Source organism: Lithobates pipiens, unplaced genomic scaffold (assembly GCF_037356315.1).
Source record: "Lithobates pipiens isolate NorthernLeopardFrog02 unplaced genomic scaffold, aLitPip1_a1.2 Scaffold_19, whole genome shotgun sequence".
Classification (NCBI taxonomy): Eukaryota; Metazoa; Chordata; class Amphibia; order Anura; family Ranidae; genus Lithobates; species Lithobates pipiens.
The window spans coordinates 117,258,333-117,279,809 of NW_027507764.1; the positions used below are offsets into that span (position 1 = coordinate 117,258,333).

The 21,477-nt window shown below is 41.1% G+C and overlaps 1 protein-coding gene across 3 annotated transcripts in view; it reads left to right on the top strand.

Annotated features, from left to right (window-relative positions):
- The window catches only part of PRKAG2 (protein kinase AMP-activated non-catalytic subunit gamma 2), a 458,386-nt gene that overhangs the window by 431,847 nt on the left and 5,062 nt on the right, over positions 1-21,477 (top strand). For all 3 annotated transcript variants that reach the window (XM_077491181.1, XM_077491182.1, XM_077491183.1), the window contains 4 exons: positions 9,070-9,235; positions 13,334-13,371; positions 16,528-16,674; positions 18,403-18,496. In XM_077491181.1, coding sequence (XP_077347307.1) covers positions 9,070-9,235; positions 13,334-13,371; positions 16,528-16,674; positions 18,403-18,496 — 445 coding nt within the window. The remainder of the gene's footprint in view (positions 1-9,069; positions 9,236-13,333; positions 13,372-16,527; positions 16,675-18,402; positions 18,497-21,477) is intronic.

Below are 21,477 nucleotides of genomic sequence, written 5' to 3' on the forward strand. Positions count from 1 at the left end.
ACTGCAAGTACTGATATGGACTATGCCATTGAAAACCATATAACCTAGTTTTCATGCGTTTTTGTTGCAGAAAAATCCACACTGGACTGCATGTGGTGTTAACTGGCCCTTAAAGTATTACAATGCAAAGAAAACCTATGAAAAGCACTCACTACAAACGTCCGTAATATCTAAACTAATATTTAAGGAGTAACTCCACGTTTGTTGAGAAAAAAAGCATTCTTCCCTGGGTAATCTGTGTACATTCCAAGGATTGTAACAAACTTTTTGTAGCAGGTTCCTACCTTTTTATTATTCTGAAGAAATCCCTGTTTGTTCCTTTGTGCCCCTGTGCTAAGTGAGTCTAATTGCGTGTACACACGACCGGACTTTTTAACGGACTTGGTCCGGCGGACTGGAATCCGTCAGACAATGTGATCGTGTGTGTGCTCCAGCGGACTTTTTCTTGCCAAAAGTCCGGCGGACCTAGAAATAAAACTTTCTTCAAATCTTTCCGACGGACTCGAGTCCGGTCGAAAAATCCGGTTGTCTGTGTGCTAGTCCGACGGACTAAAACCGACGCTAGGGCAGCTATTGGCTACTGGCTATGAACTTCCTTATTCTACGTCATCACATTCGAATCCGTCTGACTTTTGGAGTGATTGTGTGTGGCGAAGTCCGTTCGTTTGAAAGTCTGGCGGACCTCGGCTGCAAAGTCCGTCGGATTGTCCGCCGGACCAAGTCCGTCTAAAAGTCCGGTCGTGTGTACGCGGCATAATGGGAATGGTTTCATAATTCTCAATCAGATGTAGCAGCTACAGGGCTTTAATGAGGAAAACTACAGGGTCTACATCCCTTTAGATGGGATTTCCTTTTGGGAAATAACATTCAATTAAAATATGACTTGTGTCACAATTTTGTGTACGTTATATAATTTTTTTCTTTATTTTCTATTTTATTTATTTTTTTTACCTACAAAAGTGGAGTTACCCTTTAAATAATAGTTAAAAATAATAGGAACTAATTTAAATGAATACCCTTTTTTTTAATGTTCATCCCCGTCACAATATGGACAAAAATATGAGAAAATTAATTGTTAAAAATATATTTTGCATTACATGAGATTACACAATGATGAGGTAATAGACTGTATAAAAGAAAAAGGAAAAAAAAAAGTAGGATAGTGATGGGGGGGCTAGTAATGTTATGGAGATTAGTTTCCCCTGATACAGTCTGGAAGAATAATTGGTCCTTATTAAAAACAAGTATGGCTTATTTTTCAATCATACAGGCATGCAGTTTTTCCAGTCTACTTTTCGTTGAAGGTTAATGGCCAAGATTGTTTTGATAATGCCTTACTATTTAAAGTGAACCTGTCCTGTTCTCATGCAAGGCAAAGCAACGGGTTCACTTTTAATAGCATCATGTTCAGCAGAGCACATAATATATAGTTTCCTTACATTTCCTTTGCTCCTCTTCATTCCCTTGACACCCAGCACTGTCAAATATGGGCAAGGAGAAAGGCTAACTGTGACTTAAGCCGCGTACACACGGGCGGACTGTCTGTCCAACTTAGTCCGCTGAAACACATTTCAGCGGACAGTCCGCTCGTGTGTGGGCTTCAGCGGACTTTTTCAGCGGACAGTGGCGGACTAAGTCTTTCGGAATTTCCGTAATATTGTCCGTCCAACTTTGGTTTCAGCGGACAGTCCGCTCGTGAGTAGGCAAGTTGGACGGACTAAGTATGGCGCATGCTCAGAAAGGATTTACACGGCGAAAGGTTGCATTGCTGTGTATTGGACGTCCTATTTCTAGTCCCGTCGTACGTGCTGTACACGTCATCACGCAAGCTTTCAACGGACTGTCTGTTCATCGTGTGTGGTCAAGTCCGTTCATTCAAAAGTAGGACGGACTGTCCGTCGGAATGTCTGACGGACTTAGTTGGCCAGACAGTCCGCCCGTGTGTACACGGCTTTACAGCTTACACAGGGCTTCCACTCAAATATAAGCTGCTGTTATGCCATCATTGGAGTGAACCTGTTCCTTTGCCTTGCATGGAGCAAATTACAGGTTCACTTTCAGTTGCTTATATACATTAGATAGCAGACAGTCTGACAGGCAGGCATGATCTAACCACTGAAAGATCTTTCCATTAAAACGTATGTTTGGTTTGGCAGAATGTGCATGTTTAGGCCTGTGGAGAAAGCAGCAAGCGCAATGTTTAGAAACCTCTGGTACCAGCTTATCTCATGGAAAGCAATAACAACTGGTCAGGAAAATTCCAAACTGATCTGATTGATTCTTATCCAGATAGAGGGGTCAGCCAAGGAAACACTGCAGAGGTCCATACAGATATGCTGCTTGCTTGATTCAACCATAACCAGCTGGATCAGGTGAAGTGCATCTTATGTCTCTAGGCACCTTTTTTTAATTGTTCAATTATAATACAAAAACCACAAATGTATCATGTGATGAGTGTTTCTCTATATTGCCATGCTTTTTATGTGCAAATAGCATTCAGGTATGGTGTCTGATCCATAAGCAGGTACACGGGAAAGCGAGTTTGTACTCCATTGTCATGCAGCCATAATGAGTCTTATTAGACATTTGGCATATCATCTTTTCTAGATATAACCCATTATACCTGCACATATATTGGGACACATACCACTGCATGATTTCAAACCAGTTTCTCAATGTTCTTTACCATACTGCCACCCATTGGTGAAGAACCAGCTTACAGTGGACACACACACACACACACACACTTTTGTGTAATCATACCTTGGTAAGGTGTAACCCTTTCTGATAAAATAACTTGTATTAAATATTAACATTTGTGCTGAAAGCATTATAGTGTGTACTAATGCGCCCGCTTTGTTCATACAACGAATAATACATAACACAATTCATTAAAAATGTAGAATTGTATCTTCCACAAGGTAATTACTATTCATGGGCTGTCTGTCTTCTTTGCATGCAATCGTGTACTTCTGTTTTTCCTCTTGCCCTACTCAAAACGAATGTTTCCTCAAAAAAAAAAAAATTTAGGTTTTGTTTCAAGAGATCTATACATCTGTATCTATAGGGTTGTCTATCTACAAACCTGTGGGGTGGTTTAGGAGTGATTTGCTGGCTTCTCCTCTAGGTAACAGGTTCCTGAGCCAAAGCCTGAAATTGCAAACTGAGCTTTCTTACTTGTATATAGCCTTGCCCCTTCCCACTATCTACGTGTCTACAAAAAGGGAAATTTTTTTCCAGTTACACTTCACTGTAAACAAAAATACTATGACCTGGAGGGGATTGGACTTATTGGTGTTGATTTACTAATGGTCACTTTGCATAGTAAAATTTTACTTTGTGAATGAGGTAAAGCCATGTCCTTATTCACTTTGAATAGAATAACCTATTGTGCTGAAGAAAAATATCAACAAAAATAAGCAACGTGAAATAATAACATAATCATACAGTACAGCACAGACGCAGAGTACTCATACACCATGGGTTATAGGCCTGTAGCTTCTGGTGGTTGGACACGGACAGAGCTTTAGAGGGCACACTGCCTGGGCATCTTCCCTATAACCTTACTCCACAGTGTGAGTCTTCAATTGTATGCTAGTGCCTTAAGGTGATGGACCATTCTCCACAGAGAAATCACCCTTAGCTTGACTAGTTTATTATTTTTCTTTATCATTTTATCTTCCAAGTCTTCAATAAACCTCCTATTATATTTACCTCGCAGTATAAACCTTTCAAACGTGGACCTAAAATTCAACCACTCAGAGCTCAGTCTCAGGTGGATGACCAGGTGTTGCAACAAGCCACTGGTCACACACTTTACTGCGACTACTACGACTACTGCCTAGATGCAATCTATGATGATTGAGTCACTGAGATGATTGAGTTGAAAGATCTTCTACTCCCCCCAACATTTTGTGCTGAACTCTATCCTGTAGAAAAATTTTGCAAAGCAGTGGACTATTCCTGTAGTTGATCCTGCCTTTTCTGCCCTAAACAAACATCTCACCGCTCCTATTGAAGATGTTCCATCTCTTAAGGATTCTGCAGACAGAAAATGCAAGACACCCCCCCCAAAAGCTCTCTTTAACCCTTTCATGACTAAGCCTATTTTTGCCATTTGGTGTTTACAAGTTAAAATCCATATTTTTTGCTAGAAAATTACTTGGAACCCCCAAACATTATATATATATATATATATATATATATATATATATATATATATATATATATATATATATATATATATATATATATATATATATATATATATATATATATATATAATTATTTTTTAGCAGAGACTCTAGAGAATAAAATGGCAATTGTTGCAATATTTTATGTCACACGGTATTTGCGCAGCGGTGTTTTAAACGCAACTTTTTGGGAAAAGGGACACTTTCATGAATAAAAAAAAAAAAAAAACGGTAAAATTAGCCCAATTTTTTTGCATAATGTGAAAGATAATGTTACGCTGAGTAAATATATACCAAACTTGTCACACTTTATAATTGCACGCACTTGTGGATTGACGACAAAGTACGGTACCTAAAAATCTCAATAGGCGACGCTTTAAATTTTTTTTACGGTTACCAGGTTAGCATTACAGAGGAGGTCTAGTGCTAGAATTATTGCTCTCGCTCTGACGATCGCGGCGATACCTCACATGTGTGATTTGAACACCGTTTACATACGCGGGCATGACTTCTGTATGCGTTTTCTTTGCTTTGCGAGCTCGCGGGGACAGCGGGCGCTTTAAAAATGTATTTTTATTTTTTTATTTATTTTAAAATGACTAAATTGTTTAAAAAAAAATAAAAAATGTGATCACTTTTATTGCTGTCGCAAGGAATGTAAACATCCCTTATGACAGTAATAGGTGGTGACAGGTACTCTTTATGGAGGGATGGGGGGTCTAAAAGACCCCCCCCCCATCCCTCCTTTACACTTCAATGTATTCAGATCGCTGAAAACGGCGATTCTGAATACCGTATATCTTTTTAAAACTGGCATCATTGGCAGCCGAGTAAACGGGAAGTAACGTCATGACGTCGCTTCCGTGTTTACTATGAGGAGACTGGAACGAAGCCGATTACAACTTCGTTCCAGTTTCTCCCCAGCAGCCGGAGGCAGCGGAACTTGAATCGGTCCTCCCGCTCCTCCGGCATAACAGTCGAGCGGCTTTTAGCCGCATCGGTTGTTATGCCTGGATAGCCAATCGCCTGCTGAAAAAAACGGTACCGGGATGATGCCTGCAGGTGCGGGCATCATCCCGGTATACCCCCCGGAAGCCGAGTACGCACATCTGCATACGCTCGGCGGGAAGGGGTTAATCTTGCAGTACCCTCCCTGAAAGCAGCTCTTGCAGCAATTTCTGTATGTCAGGCTGCAGCCAACTGGACCAGGACAATAAACAACCAACATGATTCTGTATTTCAGGCTCATTGCAGAGAAATGGTAGCATATATTTTCTGCTCTGCATTCCTGTGTGGATGTTGTAGAACGTCTTAGATAAATTTCCACAATGGCTCTAATTTTTTACATGCACAGAATCTTATGGCTAAAAGCTTGGACAGCTCTCCAATAAAACCCCTTGTGGACCTAGAAAAAGCAGGCTCCTTTTCTTGATTTGCCTATGCTCTTGTCCAGCCAAGCAAGGAATTCCATATCTTGGTGGACCACCACCCCAGCCCTAACCATGGGAAAGTCCTTCCTTCCTGATCCCTGGAAAGTTATCACAACTGACACAAGTCTCTTAAAATGAGGAAGAGTGTTCCCATCAATAACAATCCAAGGAAAATGATCATTAAAGTGGTTGTAAATACTTGTACCTGTTTATTTGCAGCCATTTGTCCTCTACAATCTGGTGTGAAAACCAGCATTTCAGTGGCACAGATTACTCTGTACCTCACATTCTGGCCTTTTTTTGTTAGTACTAAGCCCTCCTTGCAGCACCCTGAGATCTCAATCTCGGCTTGGTTCTTTCTGCCCTGCAGAAGAAACCACCTTTTGAACCTGCCAGGGATCCCAAGCAAAGTAGCTTCTTTTTTTTTCTTTTTTTTTTGTCGTGGTCACTTCTGCCAGATGTGTTTATGGCAGCCCTTTCCTGTGAAGAGCCTTTCCTTGTACCTCATAGTGACAAGGTTGTCTTATGCTAAGGCCACCCTTTCTCCTGAAGGTGGTTTACATGTTCCACTTCAATGAGGACATGCTTATGCTCTGCCCTTAATCATCCAAAGGAAATCTCTCTACATTTCCTGGATGTAGTCTGAGCCAATAGAGTATACCAGAGAGGGTACAGTCAAAAGAGCCATATGTGTGAGCCACTGGGAAATAGTAATCAAAAAATTAAAAAAGCAAAAAAATCATTTTAATTAATGAAAAATTATATAAAAAATAGGAAAACATTCCCCCACCTTGCACCATCTAGAATGACAATGTTTTCAGTGTCTAAAACAGTCTAGACGCCATCCATGCATGCATACTCCCACATATCATCTCATATCAAATCATGTAGAATCACATTGAAATGGAGGGGCAAAATAATGCAAGATAGCTGTCAGTCTCAAAAACCAGCGTGTGGCAACAAATGGCAATAAAAGGCTGAGGTGACTGAAGAGCTGCAGACCGTGGCAAGATCAATTGAACATCATGCCGACAGTGAGTTGAAAATAGTCCATAATGTTGCAAAGAAATACCAGATAATTGTAATCAATGACTGGATGTATTGAACTGTAGGTGAGATGAATGGAACAACTAGTGGCATGTGCCAACAAGGGTAACATCAACCAATGTGTGGAATGGCTATACGCAAGCAAGGTAGGATGTAGTCCTATGCAAACATGAGAAGTAAATGACAATTTGAGCAATAACATATTTACATGTCCAGGAGTCTATAGTTGAGCTGCATGGATCTGTCAGAAATATAGTGAAGTGAAAAGCTCATCCTCCTTGCTTATGATCTCCTTGTGGCAACCCGCCAATACTCATGGGAGACAACGCAACACATGAGTCTGTAAGCCAGTTACATAGTAGGTGAGGTTGAAAAAAAGACACAAGTCCATCAAGTCCAACCTATGTGTGTGATTATATGTCAGTATTACATTGTATATCCCTGTATGTTGTGGTCGTTCAGGTGTTTAATAGTTTCTTGAAACTATCAATGCCCCTCGCTGAGACCACCGCCTGTGGAAGGGAATTCCACATCCTTTCCGCTCTTACAGTAAAGAACCCTCTACGTAGTTTAAGGTTAAACCTCTTTTCTTCTAATTTTAATGAGTGGCCACGGGTCTTGTTAAACTTCCTTTTGCTAAAAAGTTTTATCCCTATTGTGGGGTCACCAGTATGGTATTTGTATATTGAAATCGTATCCCCTCTCAAGTGTCTCTTCTCCAGAGAGAATAAGTTCAGTGCTCACAATCTTTCCTGCAGCTGCTGCAATTACCGCTGAGTGTTCCCAGACACTGTCTCCAAACCTCGCTCCAACTATCAGATCCACGCCTTATCAGCCATATTGTACCAGGATCAGAATGATGCAACGGACGGCGTCGGACACAGAGGCATGACGTCAACGTGTTTTGCTGGGAGACCCCAGCTTCGTCAGAACGTGACACCCTCTAGCTGTAGCGTGTTTAAATACATCTTTAAGTCCAGCCTACTTTTTTCCTACGAGAAAAGCTAAAAGCACAATGTACATGTCTACTCAAATAAATATGGGGGTGCTGCTATGTGGCTCATATCCATAACTTTTCTTTTAAAGGTACCCCATGGGCAATTTGCCTATGTATTGCACACATGGCAGGGAACTACAAACATTTTTATTTTTTATGTCTTAGTTTGCCATAGAGTCCCATGTCCTTTTGACAGTGAGTCGATACGTTTTCAACATTACCTAGTACTGTATTCATTGGTTCTATTTTTTTATTTTTATTTTGCCATTCGAGTCTACCTCAAGGTTACTGCTCCAATCAGACAGATTACCAGTTTTTCCAATTCTTGGGACCTTGCAAGAACAACGTGATTCAGAGTCCATCAACGTATGATTGATACACAATCTAATTGCAAAAGCTTACACTCTCAAAGAAAAATTCCCCGCTGCACCAGAACAGTGGGAGTTTCCTCAGCCTTTCGGGGCAAGCCTCTGTAGCCCAGTTGTGTAAGGGCACCTCCTGGTCTTTTATTCATGCATTTTAAAAGTTTTCCCGGGTGGACATCCAATCTTCTGCTGATGCAGCTTTTGGTTGCAAGGTTCTCACAATGCCTCTCTGTGCGAACTCAGATAATCTTGTTCCTGTGATGTCAGGTCTGGCCTCGCACCATCTTGTGGTTCACGCTGGTCACGGCTGTGATCGGCTGTTTCCTGGTCCTTGGATTTCTCTGGATCCATTGCAACACCATCTGTGCCCCAGTCTAGAGTCTCAGGACTGGCGATTTCACCACCCATGCTGATTTTATTCATCTAATTTGTGAGTTACTACTTGTTTTTATCATTAAGCCTACAATTAATACTGCACTCAGTCTGGCGCCCCTCTGTTTTCGTTTTCACAATGGCTGTTTGAGGTTGGGTCTTCTGAATTGTTGGTTTGCCTCGTTGTTGCCCATCCTTCTTATTCATTGCTTGGTGATGTCCCATGGTGTATGAATACTCTGCCTGTGTCTTGCCATGTGCTTTATAATTAAGATAAGAGAAATTAGGGCGTGCCTATAAATTCCATCTCTGGGCATACAGGATACTGACTACCCTCCCTTCCATTCCTTGGTTTAAGCACCATTGCTTGCTACAAAATTAAGGACTCATGGAGTGAGCTAGTGTTATAGGTAGGGCACCCAGGGGGAGTGTCCGCTAAAGCTGTGTCCAATCGCCTGAAGGTACAGTCATTAATAGTGTGAATACTTTGCCATGATCCTGTACTGTACTCTAAGATATGAACTGTACGGGGAAATCAAAATGCATCCTTTTGCAAAGTAAATCAACCCCTTAGCCCTTATTTTCTGTATTTAAGACCCTGTATTAATAAAAAAAAAAAAATAATCTCTCTCCCTCTCCCTCTCTTCCTCTCTCCCTCTCTCCAGGTCTCCGAAATGCCAAAGCCTGCCTTCATGAAGCAAAACTTAGAGGAGCTTGGGATAGGAACATACCACAACATTGCCTTCATACATCCCCATACTCCCATCATCAAAGCTTTGAATATATTTGTAGAACGACGAGTTTCTGCTTTACCGGTTGTGGACGAGTCAGGTAAGATGCTAAAAAAGTCATTTTCTCATAGACCTCAAATTGTGGTCAGACATGCAGCCTAAACCCAACCACTGAAATGTCTCTCTGAGAAAAGATTATCCCGTAATCATGTGCGATGGGATCTGCTGAGTTTGGTCTGTTTATGCCTGTGGAATAGAGCAGAAAAAATACTTCCTCCATGCTGGATTAAAGTACCTACCTTTTGCTATTCTAAAGCAGTGGTCTCCAAACTGCAGCCCTTTGCTTGCCTTTATCTGGCCTTCGGGGCACCATTCCTCCCAATGACGAGACACTATTCTGCCAACTGACATCAGCAATAGGGGCACTATTTCTCCCACTGATACCAACGGGGCACTATTTCTCCCCATAATACCAACTGTGGTAATGTTTTATTCCACTGTTACCAGGAAAATGTCCAGACTAGCTGGCTACAGTCCAGCCCCCCTGAAGTCTGAAGGACAAACTGGCCCGTTGTTTAGAAAGTTTGGAGACCCCTGTTATAAAGGAATAGCTGTTTTCATGTGCTTAGTGAATCTGTATGGGAATGGTTTAAAAAATTATTAATCAGCTGCTGTGCTTGCAGGGGTCTAATGAGAAAAATGGCAAGGTCTGCATCCTTTTAGACTTAATTAGCCTTGGAGAGTATCTCGCCAAAAATAAACATTTTGTTGCAGGGGATGCTCAAAATTTGAATTCTGAGTGCAGACTTCTGGGAAAAGCTTTACGCCAATTACTCAAGCAGAAAATGACAGTGGTACCTTCTGTGTACAGCATGCCTCCAGGTAGCCATATTGTATTGCATTTTACCGAAAATTACAGTGCTGCAATATTGAAAAGGAAAAGCCATTTTTATTATTCAATTAAAAATCCCACCTGAGGGTGGGAGTAAAGCCAAGACAGATTCTGGTGGTAGGGAACTCAATTCTCAGAAGGATAAGAGAGGGCAATCTGTAACAAAGGCCTGAAGCGCCGAACTGTATGTTGTCTACCGGGCGCTCGGATTCGGCAGATTACAGATCAGGTGGACAGATTACTGGGGACAAAGTCAGGAAGATGGAGTGTCCTAAAAAATGATTTTAGGGCTAAGTTGAGGAATAGGACCTCCAAGGTAGTATTTTCAAAAAAAGTATAAATATGAACAGAAGAAAAATATTACTCCTACTCATGCAGGTGGTATTGATATAAAGTGGTAGTAATTTCGAATGGTGGGTAGTGTAGGATGCTCATGCGTTTCCCGCTGCCTAAACAAACCAGAGGTGGTCCGAAAGAAGGCCGAAAGAATAGATAGAGATAGCCAGAGTGGAATGTATTTCAGTGGGTCTTATTGGGGGCATTAATATTTGTATCGGTGCAACCCTACTTAATGTATTACAGGACAATTTCATGGGTCATATGGTAAATGCACCAACAAGAAACAATGCGTTACTATACCTACTGATTACTAACAACACAAACTTGATCGGGGATGTAGAAATATGGGGCAACTTGGAAAACAGGGATCACAGGTCAATTCGTTTCAGTATAAATCACACAAATAAGAAACATAAGGGGAATACATGAATACTGAATTTCAAAAGAACCAACTTCCAGAAACTACGCTCCTTCCTGGAAGATACTAAATCGGATAAAATCCTAGGAACAATGAAAATGGGTGTGCTTGAAGAGTACTAGCCAGTGCATCCCAAATGATAATACATTTAAAAGAGCTAATAAAAGCCCTGGGTGGTTTAACACCAATTTAAAAATTCATATAAAACCACAGGAGAAGGTCTTCAAATACAAGGCTTAGGGATCATCAGCATTCTAACTGTACAAAGAATGCAACAAGATATGTAATGGTGTATTCAGGGCGGCTAAGATGGAACATGAAATGCACATAGCGGAGGAAAGTAAGAAAAATACTAAGAAATTTAAGTACGTAAATAGTAAAAGAGGGAGGTCAGATCATGTTGGTCCCATAAAAAACGATGAAAGGATTCTGGTTAAAAAGGATGGTGAGATGGCAAAGGTTTTGAATGTGTTATTTTCTTCAGTCTTCACCTGGGAAACGGGGGGCTTCAGTAACCAAAACTGCAATGTTTATCCTCATGACACATCACAGGAAGCACCCCCATGGTTAACAGGGAATAATATCAGAAGCAGACTTAAAAAACGTAACATAAATAAGTCACCTGGACCAGATGGCTTGCACCCGAGGGTCCTTAACCACTTCCCACCCGGCCAATGCATATATACGGCCGGGTGGGAGCCGTCTAATCCTGATAGGACGTTCAGGAACGTCCTTCAGGAGTAGCGGGATCGCGCGCGCCCGCGCAGCGGCGCGATCCCGATGTGCTCGTGTCACCCGGACACGGCACATCTCAGATCGGCAGGAGGGCTCTGTGATTGGCCCTCCTGATCACATGACGGCCGTGTCCAATCACGGCCGTCATGTGATGTAAACAAACAGCCGGTTGCTAGGCAATCGGCTCTCCTCTCCTCACACGGAAGTCACCGCTGAGGAGAGGAGAGCAGAACGCTGCAGCCGGCTGATGATCAGTGAGTATGAGCTGCTTTTTACAGCTTTTTACTCACTGATCATCAGTGTAGTGTAAACACACAACACACCACACAGTACAAACACAGTCCCCACATATGTCCCCAAAACACACATGTCCCCAAAACATACATGTCCCCAAATAATAAAAACACATGTCCCTAATAATAAAAACATGTCCCCCACATATGTCCCACTAAAATCACATGTCCCAATGATTATCTGCACACATATGTACGTGATCACCTGCACACATATGTACATGATCATTTGCGTACATATGTCCGTGATCACACAAACCAATTATTATACACTTAACAGAATTTTTTTTACCAAAAACATGTAGCAGAATACATTTTGGCTAAAATTTATGACAAAATTTGATTTTATTGGATTTCTTTTCAAATAGAAAAAAGAAAATATTGTTTTTTTCCCAAATTTCCGCTTTTTTTGCGCTTATATCGCAAAAAAAAAAAAACGGAGTCGTGAATAAATACCACCAAAATAAAGCTCTATTTGTGCGAACAAAATGATAACAATTTCATTTGGGTACAGTGTAGCATGACCGCGCAATTGTCACTGAAAGCGCTAGAGCGATGAAAGCTGAAAATTGGGCTGGGAAGGAAGGGGGTGAAAGTGCCCTGTATTGAAGTGGTTAAATAACTCGGTCAAGTAATTGCCAGACCGTTGTTCCTAATTTTTACAAACAGTCTGACTGGTATGGCACCAGCTGATTGTAGCACCAATATTTAAAAAAGGACCAAGATATATCTCTGGGAACTACAGACCAGTTAGCCTAACATCAATGGTATGCAAGCTCTTGGAGGGGAAGATGAGGGACTATATGCTAGATTTTAATGAAAATTTTAAAATTAGAAGAAATCGGCATGGATTCATGAAAAATTGTTCTTGCCAAACCAATCTATTAACCTTCTATGAGGAGGTGAGCTGCAATCTAGTATGGCTAGCTGAAGATGTGATCATTTTTCAGGAATATGTGAGAATCATATAAACTTTTATTTTTAATGTAATTACATTGATAGCCTTTGTACCTTTCTGTCACAGATATACATTTCAAAAAGTTATATCAGGGGCTTCTGTAAGGCCCCTTTCACACTGCGCCGCCCATAGCATTGGTAAAACGCTGCTATTTTTAGCTGTGTTTTACCACCAGATTTGCGGCGCATTTCGGCTGCTAGCGGGGTGCTTGTAACCGCCACCAGTGGCCAAGAAAGAGTTAAAACCACCCGCAGTGTGCTGCAATAGCAGCCTTTTGCCAGCGGTATAGCCACGCTGCCCCAATGATTTCAATGGGGAGCAGCGGTGGAGGAGCGGTAGACACACCGCTCCTTCACTACTCCAAAGAAGCTGCTGGCAGGACTTTTCCGGTGTGAAAGCTTTCACACTGGAGACAATGGTGCAGCTGAGGGCGGATTGCAGGCGTTATTTTTAACGCTATAGCACCTGCAAAATGCCCTCGGTGTGAAAGGGGTCTTAGAGAAGGTACAGAGAAAATTATCGAGTTTGTGTAAATGTTTTATTTTATTTTTTTTCCATTTTAGGAAAAGTTGTAGATATCTATTCCAAGTTTGACGTTATTGTAAGTATTATTTCACATTTTATCTTTTCCATGCCTTATAAAATACTATTGACTTTAGTTCTCTACAGGGCTTAGAAGATGTTAAATACGTTTTGTGGTGTCAATGATTGTCCATTTGTTTTGAGCTTTAGAATTGGAATTGTGAGCATTTAAAGGCATCATGCACACTGGGTGTTCAGCCCCATGTGTGCAATTCTGGTGTTTTTGTGCCCCCTCAAGGCACCGATGCAATATCCAGCTTTGGTGCCTGAAGCCTCTGTCTATGACCGTTTATGGTAGACTCGTGCTGGACACTGTACAGTGTGGTACTTGCATTTAGGGTTGTAAGCATTCAGAAACATATACCCAGAACACAAGTATTTTGCATCCAGCCGCAGAATATTTTAGGCTGACATAGACTTTACAGGCTGCAGGCAGAGGGGCTGGGTGCTATGCACATGCCTCCCATGTGCACAAAAAAATCCTGGGTTTAGACACAATGGGGTTAAATACCCAGTGTTCATTTGCCAAAACCTAAACTATGCCATAGCCGTTTCAGGACCCAAAGCTCTTGTGGACTAAATTTGCCAGAGGCCTCTTTAAATATGTGTAATTCTTTGTATTCGATAAGCAGTGGAGTTATAAATGAACTTGCAGTGCCAGAAAGAGGCAGCCTATTTAAAGGTACATATCGCCCTGCCAAAAGTGAATGTGTTAACGAGATACATTGTTTTAATTACCACAAGTCTTCCAATAACCACCTTTTTGTAGAACAAAATCCTTTCAATCTGAGTTACAGAATAAATAATTCACCCTCTCTATTTGTCCTGTTTACCATTATTATTGAAAGTAAGGGCCGGTTCACACTGCGGGCGATGAGAGGCGACACGACTCGCCTCGCCGCTATCTTACAAGTCGCCCCCGTTCTGTACAATGGAACCGTTCTGAGAGGAGCGACTCGAGTCGCTCCGACTCAGAAAAAAGGTTCCTGTACTACTTTCGGGCGACCTCGGGGCGACTTGCATTGACTTCTATACAGAAGTCATCTGCAAGTTGCCGCTGAGGTCGCGGCGAAGCAAGTCTGTGTCGCCTCGCATCGCCTGCAGTGTGAACCGGCCCTAAAAGAAAATTAAAAATTTTGTGTTGTCTCCAGAAAAGTAAATAATAATAAAAGGGAAATCTTCCAGATTTTGTTGGATAGGGGTGGTGAGGGAAAATCTGCAACAGGGACACGGACAGAAATAAAAGCTTACAGAGGTTCCTCTACTGTACAAAAAAGATAGAAGTTTAGCTAGGGACAGACTGTACCCTGTTTAAAACATAACTTCATTGGTCAGTTTTTGTACGAGAGCTGGTTGGGGGAATGTTTTGTTCATTTAGCCCTGTTTAAAATAAAAAAAATATGCTTTTTATTTGTCTTGTAAAGTACATATAGGATTTAGCTTTACTTGGTATTCTGTCACATTCAGCTTGATTACATAATCGTGTGGTTTTGAGGGAAGTTAAACCATCTGTTACCCATTGGGGAGATGTGCCCACTTCCTGTCTTGACCTCCGCCATCCATGGAAACGAGTGAGAGAAAACAATGTAGAAACCTGGGAAACTTGCCTCAGGGCAGTCTCTGTTGCCCAAAGCAACAAATTAGATTTTTTTTCCCACACAAGTGCCATGTGGTGAAGTGTAAAGAGGAGAATTAGATTGGTGGTGGAAAACGCAGGTGATGTGGCCTTGGACAATTCCTTAAAGTGGAAGTAAACCCTTCTATCGTTTTCAGTCAAGGAAGCTGCCATCTTGACCTCTAAATGATTCTTCAACTGCCATAATGCCGCACATGTGATCAGTTATGAAACCAGACATTGGATGTTTTTTAAAGTTTGGTTGAGAGCACAACCAATGTGAAAGTTAGCATTTCCGGCATGCCGGGAATGTAAGTGTTTTTTTAAACTGGGTTTACTCCCGCTTTAAGTTCCCTTGTCAGAGACCTAGCGTAAGTCAAAACCCATGCTGCTTGTTTTGTTTAAGCGCTTGCCTACCAGCCGCCGCAGTTATACTGCGGCAGGTTGGCACGGCTGCGGAAATCTCTAACTATACCTTGGAAAAGTTTCCATAAAAAATATGAATATGTATGCAGTTATAAGCTGATCACCCCTGAGGGATCTCTACAGTACCGCTGTAAGGGTGCCTGCAAGAGACGTGACTCCAGTGTCACCTGTTACTATCGGGTCACCTGGGGACTAACAGCAGAACAATAGCAAGGGTGTCGCTGGAGAATGAAAATCTTGGCACAGCCAAGCACAATTTGTATCCTTTTCTGTGGTGAAAATGAGAATGCCAAGGGAGGTTCATAAGCCCCTACAACTGTGTGTAAAGCTAGCCATATGTGAGAAGATTTCTCTTTAGTCTGCAGGCCATACAAGAGAAATCAAATTGATTCCTCTATTGATGCTAACAATGTGAATGATGGAATCTCCTCTGACCGATTTATTCAGCCACAACACCTGCAGTTACTGTTTGGACCGCAGTTTTCCAACTGGCTCCTTTTTAGATTGTTCAGTTAAAGTTTGTTGAGCCTGGCGATGCCAAGAGGACCACCAACAGTTCAAAATTTGTTGCCCCTTTAAGGCCTGGTTCACACCTATGCATTTTTTGTGCGTTTTCAGTGTAGCAGAAACACACTACAGTCCATTCTATACCAGTTTCCTATGGGTCAAGTTCACATCTGTGCATTTTATGGAAAGGGCCAGGGACCAGCAGGTTCTGTTTTTGGTTCATAAACTTCAATTAATTAAAAAACATGCATTGAAAAATGCAAAATGCACCTGGAAAATGCATCAACTGCAGCCTGCATAGGCATGAACAAGGCCTTAGACAATTCAAGCAGTAGATAGTGGCAAGTGTTTGAGGAAAGGCAAATCTTTCATCACCTGCTGTTCTGTGATCTGTATCCACCCACAGTCTGATCACTGAACATACATCCATGCTCCAGAATTTTTGGAATTTTCCGTACTTGAAAGGGACTTGTTCTATTTGGCGGAAGAGCTGCATTTCCACCAGGATGGTCAGTTCTTCTCAGACTTGGCTGTTTACTCTTTTGGGCTCTTTCCCTCTATTGTTGTCTATTGTTGTCCTTGTAATTGACCATACATTTGATTGACAGATGCATAATTCATTTTCAGAACCTTGCTGCTGAAAAAACGTATAATAATTTAGACATCACAGTGACACAGGCACTTGAACACCGCTCACAGTATTTTGAAGGCGTAGTAAAATGCAGTAAACTGGAAACACTGGAGACTATTGTGGATCGAATAGTGAAAGCAGAGGTAAGAAGCTGGCAAGGAGCACTTATATCAGAATTAATGCTATTTCTGATCATTTGAATACATTGAAATGGTTACTGGATTATTTTTTATTTCATGTTAAGTAAATGGAAGTGCATGATAGCAGCTTTTTGTTTTCTTTTATCCATTAACACTGTGACTAGATTGAGCATCTCTGCCAATAGTCAGCCACTTAATGGCTTTTCAAACAGCTGACTGTGGGCTTAGTTTTAACAGAAGCCTCCTGTGTCAGACACCCCGTGATCTAATATCTGTATAACTAACCAGTAAAACCAGGCGATGGAGGGCAAAAAGGGCCCCATTTATTTTGGCGGGGGGGGGGGGGGAGAGAATTAGGACCAGCGCTGAGTGTATCAGTAGGCTTCTGTTGCCCATGAATGTATATAGACTACAGTATGTATGTCCTGCTGATGGTGAATGGGTAGCTTGAGCTGGATTATGGCCTTCCAAAGTTCCCCCTTCTATCCTGAGAGCCTGTTCAACTGCTAGGGGGACAAGTGTTCTTTATGTAGGCCTGGGCATTCACAGTGTCTTTCCACACTGTCCTCCAGGCAGTAAATGTAGTAAATGTCAACTGGAATATATGCAAGGTTGCACCCAGCATAGTCCAGCTTGGGCCTGCCCCCTCCCTTTCCTCTGCATCGGCCAGTTAGGCCATCTGTTACAAAGACAGGGAGGCCCAGTAGGTGGCAGGATTGCAGGGAAAAAAATCTCTATCTATAGGAAGAGTCAAATCTTGCAATGAATGCCTATTGCTCATGCAGTATATCTGCATCCATGGCTATATTGACATGCAATTTTCACTATGCATAACCTTTTTGTCCCATGCATTTTGAATTGATCCTGATTTGTGACAGGTTCACTTTAAATGGAAACTTTAGATTTTGTTTTTATTTGTTTTAAAGGGGTCAATATCTATTGTTTTCACAAATGTATGCAAAAATTAGTTTTACAAATTCGTTTTTAATATCAGGTGCACCCGTGTCTCAGGATTCACACAGTTGATTACCTTGAGAGTACAGAAGAAGTGGTTTACGTTTAGACTCTCACTAAGATGGCTTTCACACTGCCGCTCATAGTGACGGCGGTAAAACGCCGCTATTTTTAGCGGTGTTTTTGTGGCTGAGAAAGGGTTAAAACTGCCCGCAATATGTCGCAATAGTGGCGTTTTGCAGGTGGTAATGCAGCGCTGCCCCAATAATTTCAATAGGGAGCAGCGGTGGAAGTTCCGTGAGTTCACCGCTCCAAAGAAGCTGCTGGCAGGACTTTTCCTGACATCCTGCCAGCGCACCGCTCCAGTGTGAAAGCCCTCTGGCTTTCACACTGGAGTGAATGGAGCAGCAGTTTGAGAGCTGATTGCAGGCGCTATTTCTAATGCTATAGCGCCTGCAAAACGCCCTCAGTGTGAAAGGGGTCTAAAACTTAGTAGGGTCCTTTTTAACAGATAGGGGAGGGTTGTGTTTGTAAAACTAAACTATTGAGTTCTGTAAACGAGCTATTTTTCAACTAAACTCTTCTTGTTTTAAAGTAACGGGCTTCATTTGTAACATGTTTAAAATTAATTGCGTCACTGTTCATTATAAAATCATATGAGATTCTCATTTATCGGTGCATATTTCTATTTACATTTTATTTTTCTGTTTGTTTTCATTCCGATTTGTGCATTTAAACCTGAAAACAGTATTCATGGTTTCTTTATGTTGGTTGTAGGTGCATAGATTGGTAGTTGTGGATGAAGCAGATAGTATTGTTGGAATTATCTCTCTGTCAGATATTCTACAAGCACTAGTGTTGTCTCCTGCAGGTAAATATGGAAATCATTTCTCACATTAATAAGATTAGAACAAATGTTTGATTTTGCCTCCAGAAAAAAAAGCAATTGTTTGTACATGAATAATTAAGTATAAATTTGCTATACATATTTGCTGTATTAGGGCTCATTCACACGTGTGTCAATACCCTGTGTTTTATACAGTATTTTTTCTGAATTTTTAAAGCCTTATACTCACCCTTCAATGCCTGCCATGTGTATTGCAATGGCATCACACAGTGCTGTTCCCACAGGAGCTGTAGTGTTGTCTTGTGTCGTGTTAAATGTTGAGCAGCATTTTGCTTTCATGGGGCATCGACGCTTGTCAGCAGCGTCCATAGACTTCAGTAGTAATGTTCTATAACATTACCTATAGCATTTATGACATGTTGAAGCATTTATAAAGTGTTAGCTGGGAATTGGGGGAGAGACAGAAGAAGTTCCTTTATCCCAGAATGCACTGGGATTTAATAGAGCGCTAGGACAGAGCCGCTGCAGCCACTTCCTCCTTGTGCAGTGCAGCTGTGTAGTAATTTTTCTGTCAGCAGGCAAAATCATCAAGCCGACCAGCAATACTGACAGTGCCAGGTAGGAGCAGAGGCACTGAGAATTATTGCCAGTGGCAAAGCTTTTTGTTTTTAGCGAAGTTGAGCTGGACCAAGTCAAGTGTCAAAAAGATCAAAGTATATGAATCCGTCTTGGAGAGAATTCACAAATGTCTGCTATCACACCACAACCTAACCACGCTATAACCATTTCTACATCGCTTCCCCTTTAAGCACTTCCCAATAGGAAAGCAACACTTTCATGGGCATGTATCAAGAATACTTGAAGCTTTTTCAAGGCTTCTTAAATACAATGGAAACATCATTGATCAACTAAATCATAAATATGTCATAATTGCTATAGGTGTGAACATTGCTTTGTTCTTCATAGGTGTCAACGAGCCCTTAGTAGAAAAAAGTGTGTGTGTGTGTGTGTGTGTGTGTATATATATATATATATATATGTATATATATATATATATATATATATATATATATATATATATATATATATATATATATATATATATATATATATATATATTATATATAAAATTTTTTTTTTTTTTTTTTTGCTCTTCATATATAAAGAGCAGGTGTTCTGGAAAATATTGTATTTACAGCAAGTACACCTCTTGAGTTATTGGTGTACTCTATGCCTTAGAATTTCAAATTTTTTTTTGTTTGCTATTCTATATTTTGATCTTATATACGTTTTTCAAAAGTTTTCTATTGCAGCAAATCCTTTCTACATAAACTCCATTTAAACCCAACAACAAAGAGAAATCCATTGTTATTAGATAACTATTTATTTGTTTATGGTCTCTTTTAACCATATGGTGAGGTGGGTCAAGCCTTCTCCTAGACTTGCACTGAGAGAGAGGAGTAGGGAAGCACGGTCATTGTGCAGTGCTAATATGCAGAGCTTGCATATGTAGTGAATAAATATTACCGCCCCCATATAGATACAATAGATGGAGTCATTTGCAAACTATACACAGAAAAAAGATTTATTAAAAAAAGGTTTTCAAACGATTAACATAATATGATCATATATATTTAGGTGTGAGCAGACCATTTCTCTTTTAAAGCGGAGTTCCACCCAAAAATGGAACTTCTGCTTTAAGTGCTGGTGACTCCTGACATGCCACATTTGGCATTTCATTTTTTTTGGAGGAGGGGGAGCAGGTACCCAATTTTTACAGGGATTTAGCTCCCGGTCCTCCCCTGGCGCCGGGGCACCAGAAGGAAGTTCACCTCCCTCCCTCCCTCCCTGCAATCTTCTGGGACACATCACAGGTCCTAGAAGATTGCCTGGCCATTCACAGCGCGCAGCGCCCACAGTTGGAATGCCGGTGAAGAGGAGGGGGAAAAGAGCAAGGCTTTGGGCACCCGCATCTCTGGACCGTGGGACAGGAGAGTGTCTAATTATTAAAAGTCAGCAGCTATCCTTTTTGCAGCTGCTGACTTATAAATGGATGGAACTCCACTTTAAAGTATATCTAAACCCAAAAATAATCTTCTATATTGCAGTTTACCACTCTTTTTAGATGTGGTGGCTGTATGGTTTTTCTTTCTCAAGCATTTTTCCCTTTATTTTCACCTGGTGATCCTGCCCGTAATACACTACCTGTCATAAGCTGACCACTAGGACAGAACTAGCGAATGAGTGACCTTCATAATAATAATTATATATTTAAAATATTTCTCTGTATACTACTAAATTGCAGTCCGTACTGAAACGGAGTAGCTCATCTATCAAAATATCTTATAATAATAGTGCTTTCTTACATCAAATTACGTACATGGATAACATGCAGTAAAAGATCCAAAGGAATACAGCAATGTGTGGTCATTCCCCACTCCACACAGTCTGGATTAAAGTCCATTTATAAGTGTTATCTAACGCCACTATATGACAAAAATCCCAGTCAGATGCAACCAATTTTCACCAGTGTGTCTTCCCAACTCTGTAGGACTGAATCTCACCTTTTTAATACTGACCAAAACTAAAATAATTTGAGGGTTTACTATCCTCCAAGAGTGACACTACAGTGAAGTCTGGAAGTGATTGTAAACCGTTTGTCATTGTTTTGGGGTTGTAATACTTCTAAGTATACTTAGAAGTATTACATTTATTAAAAGTAATGACAGATGCATATACAGAAAATATAACAAGAATACTTAACTAAAGATACTGTTTCGCCACGGAGCCCCCCCCCCCCCTCGTATAAAGGCGTGGCTAGGTAATCAGACCAGAAGCTTGCATGATGCGGCTCTGGAGACTAGACTGAGATCTTATGTGCTTTGGCTGTGGTAATATAGGACTTAAATGTAAGGAAATAGTCACCCCACCCAGTGCAGTATGACCTTCTAAATAAACTGGCACATTCCTGAAAGGTGTGGGCTGGCATGTCCATATAGTCGGCT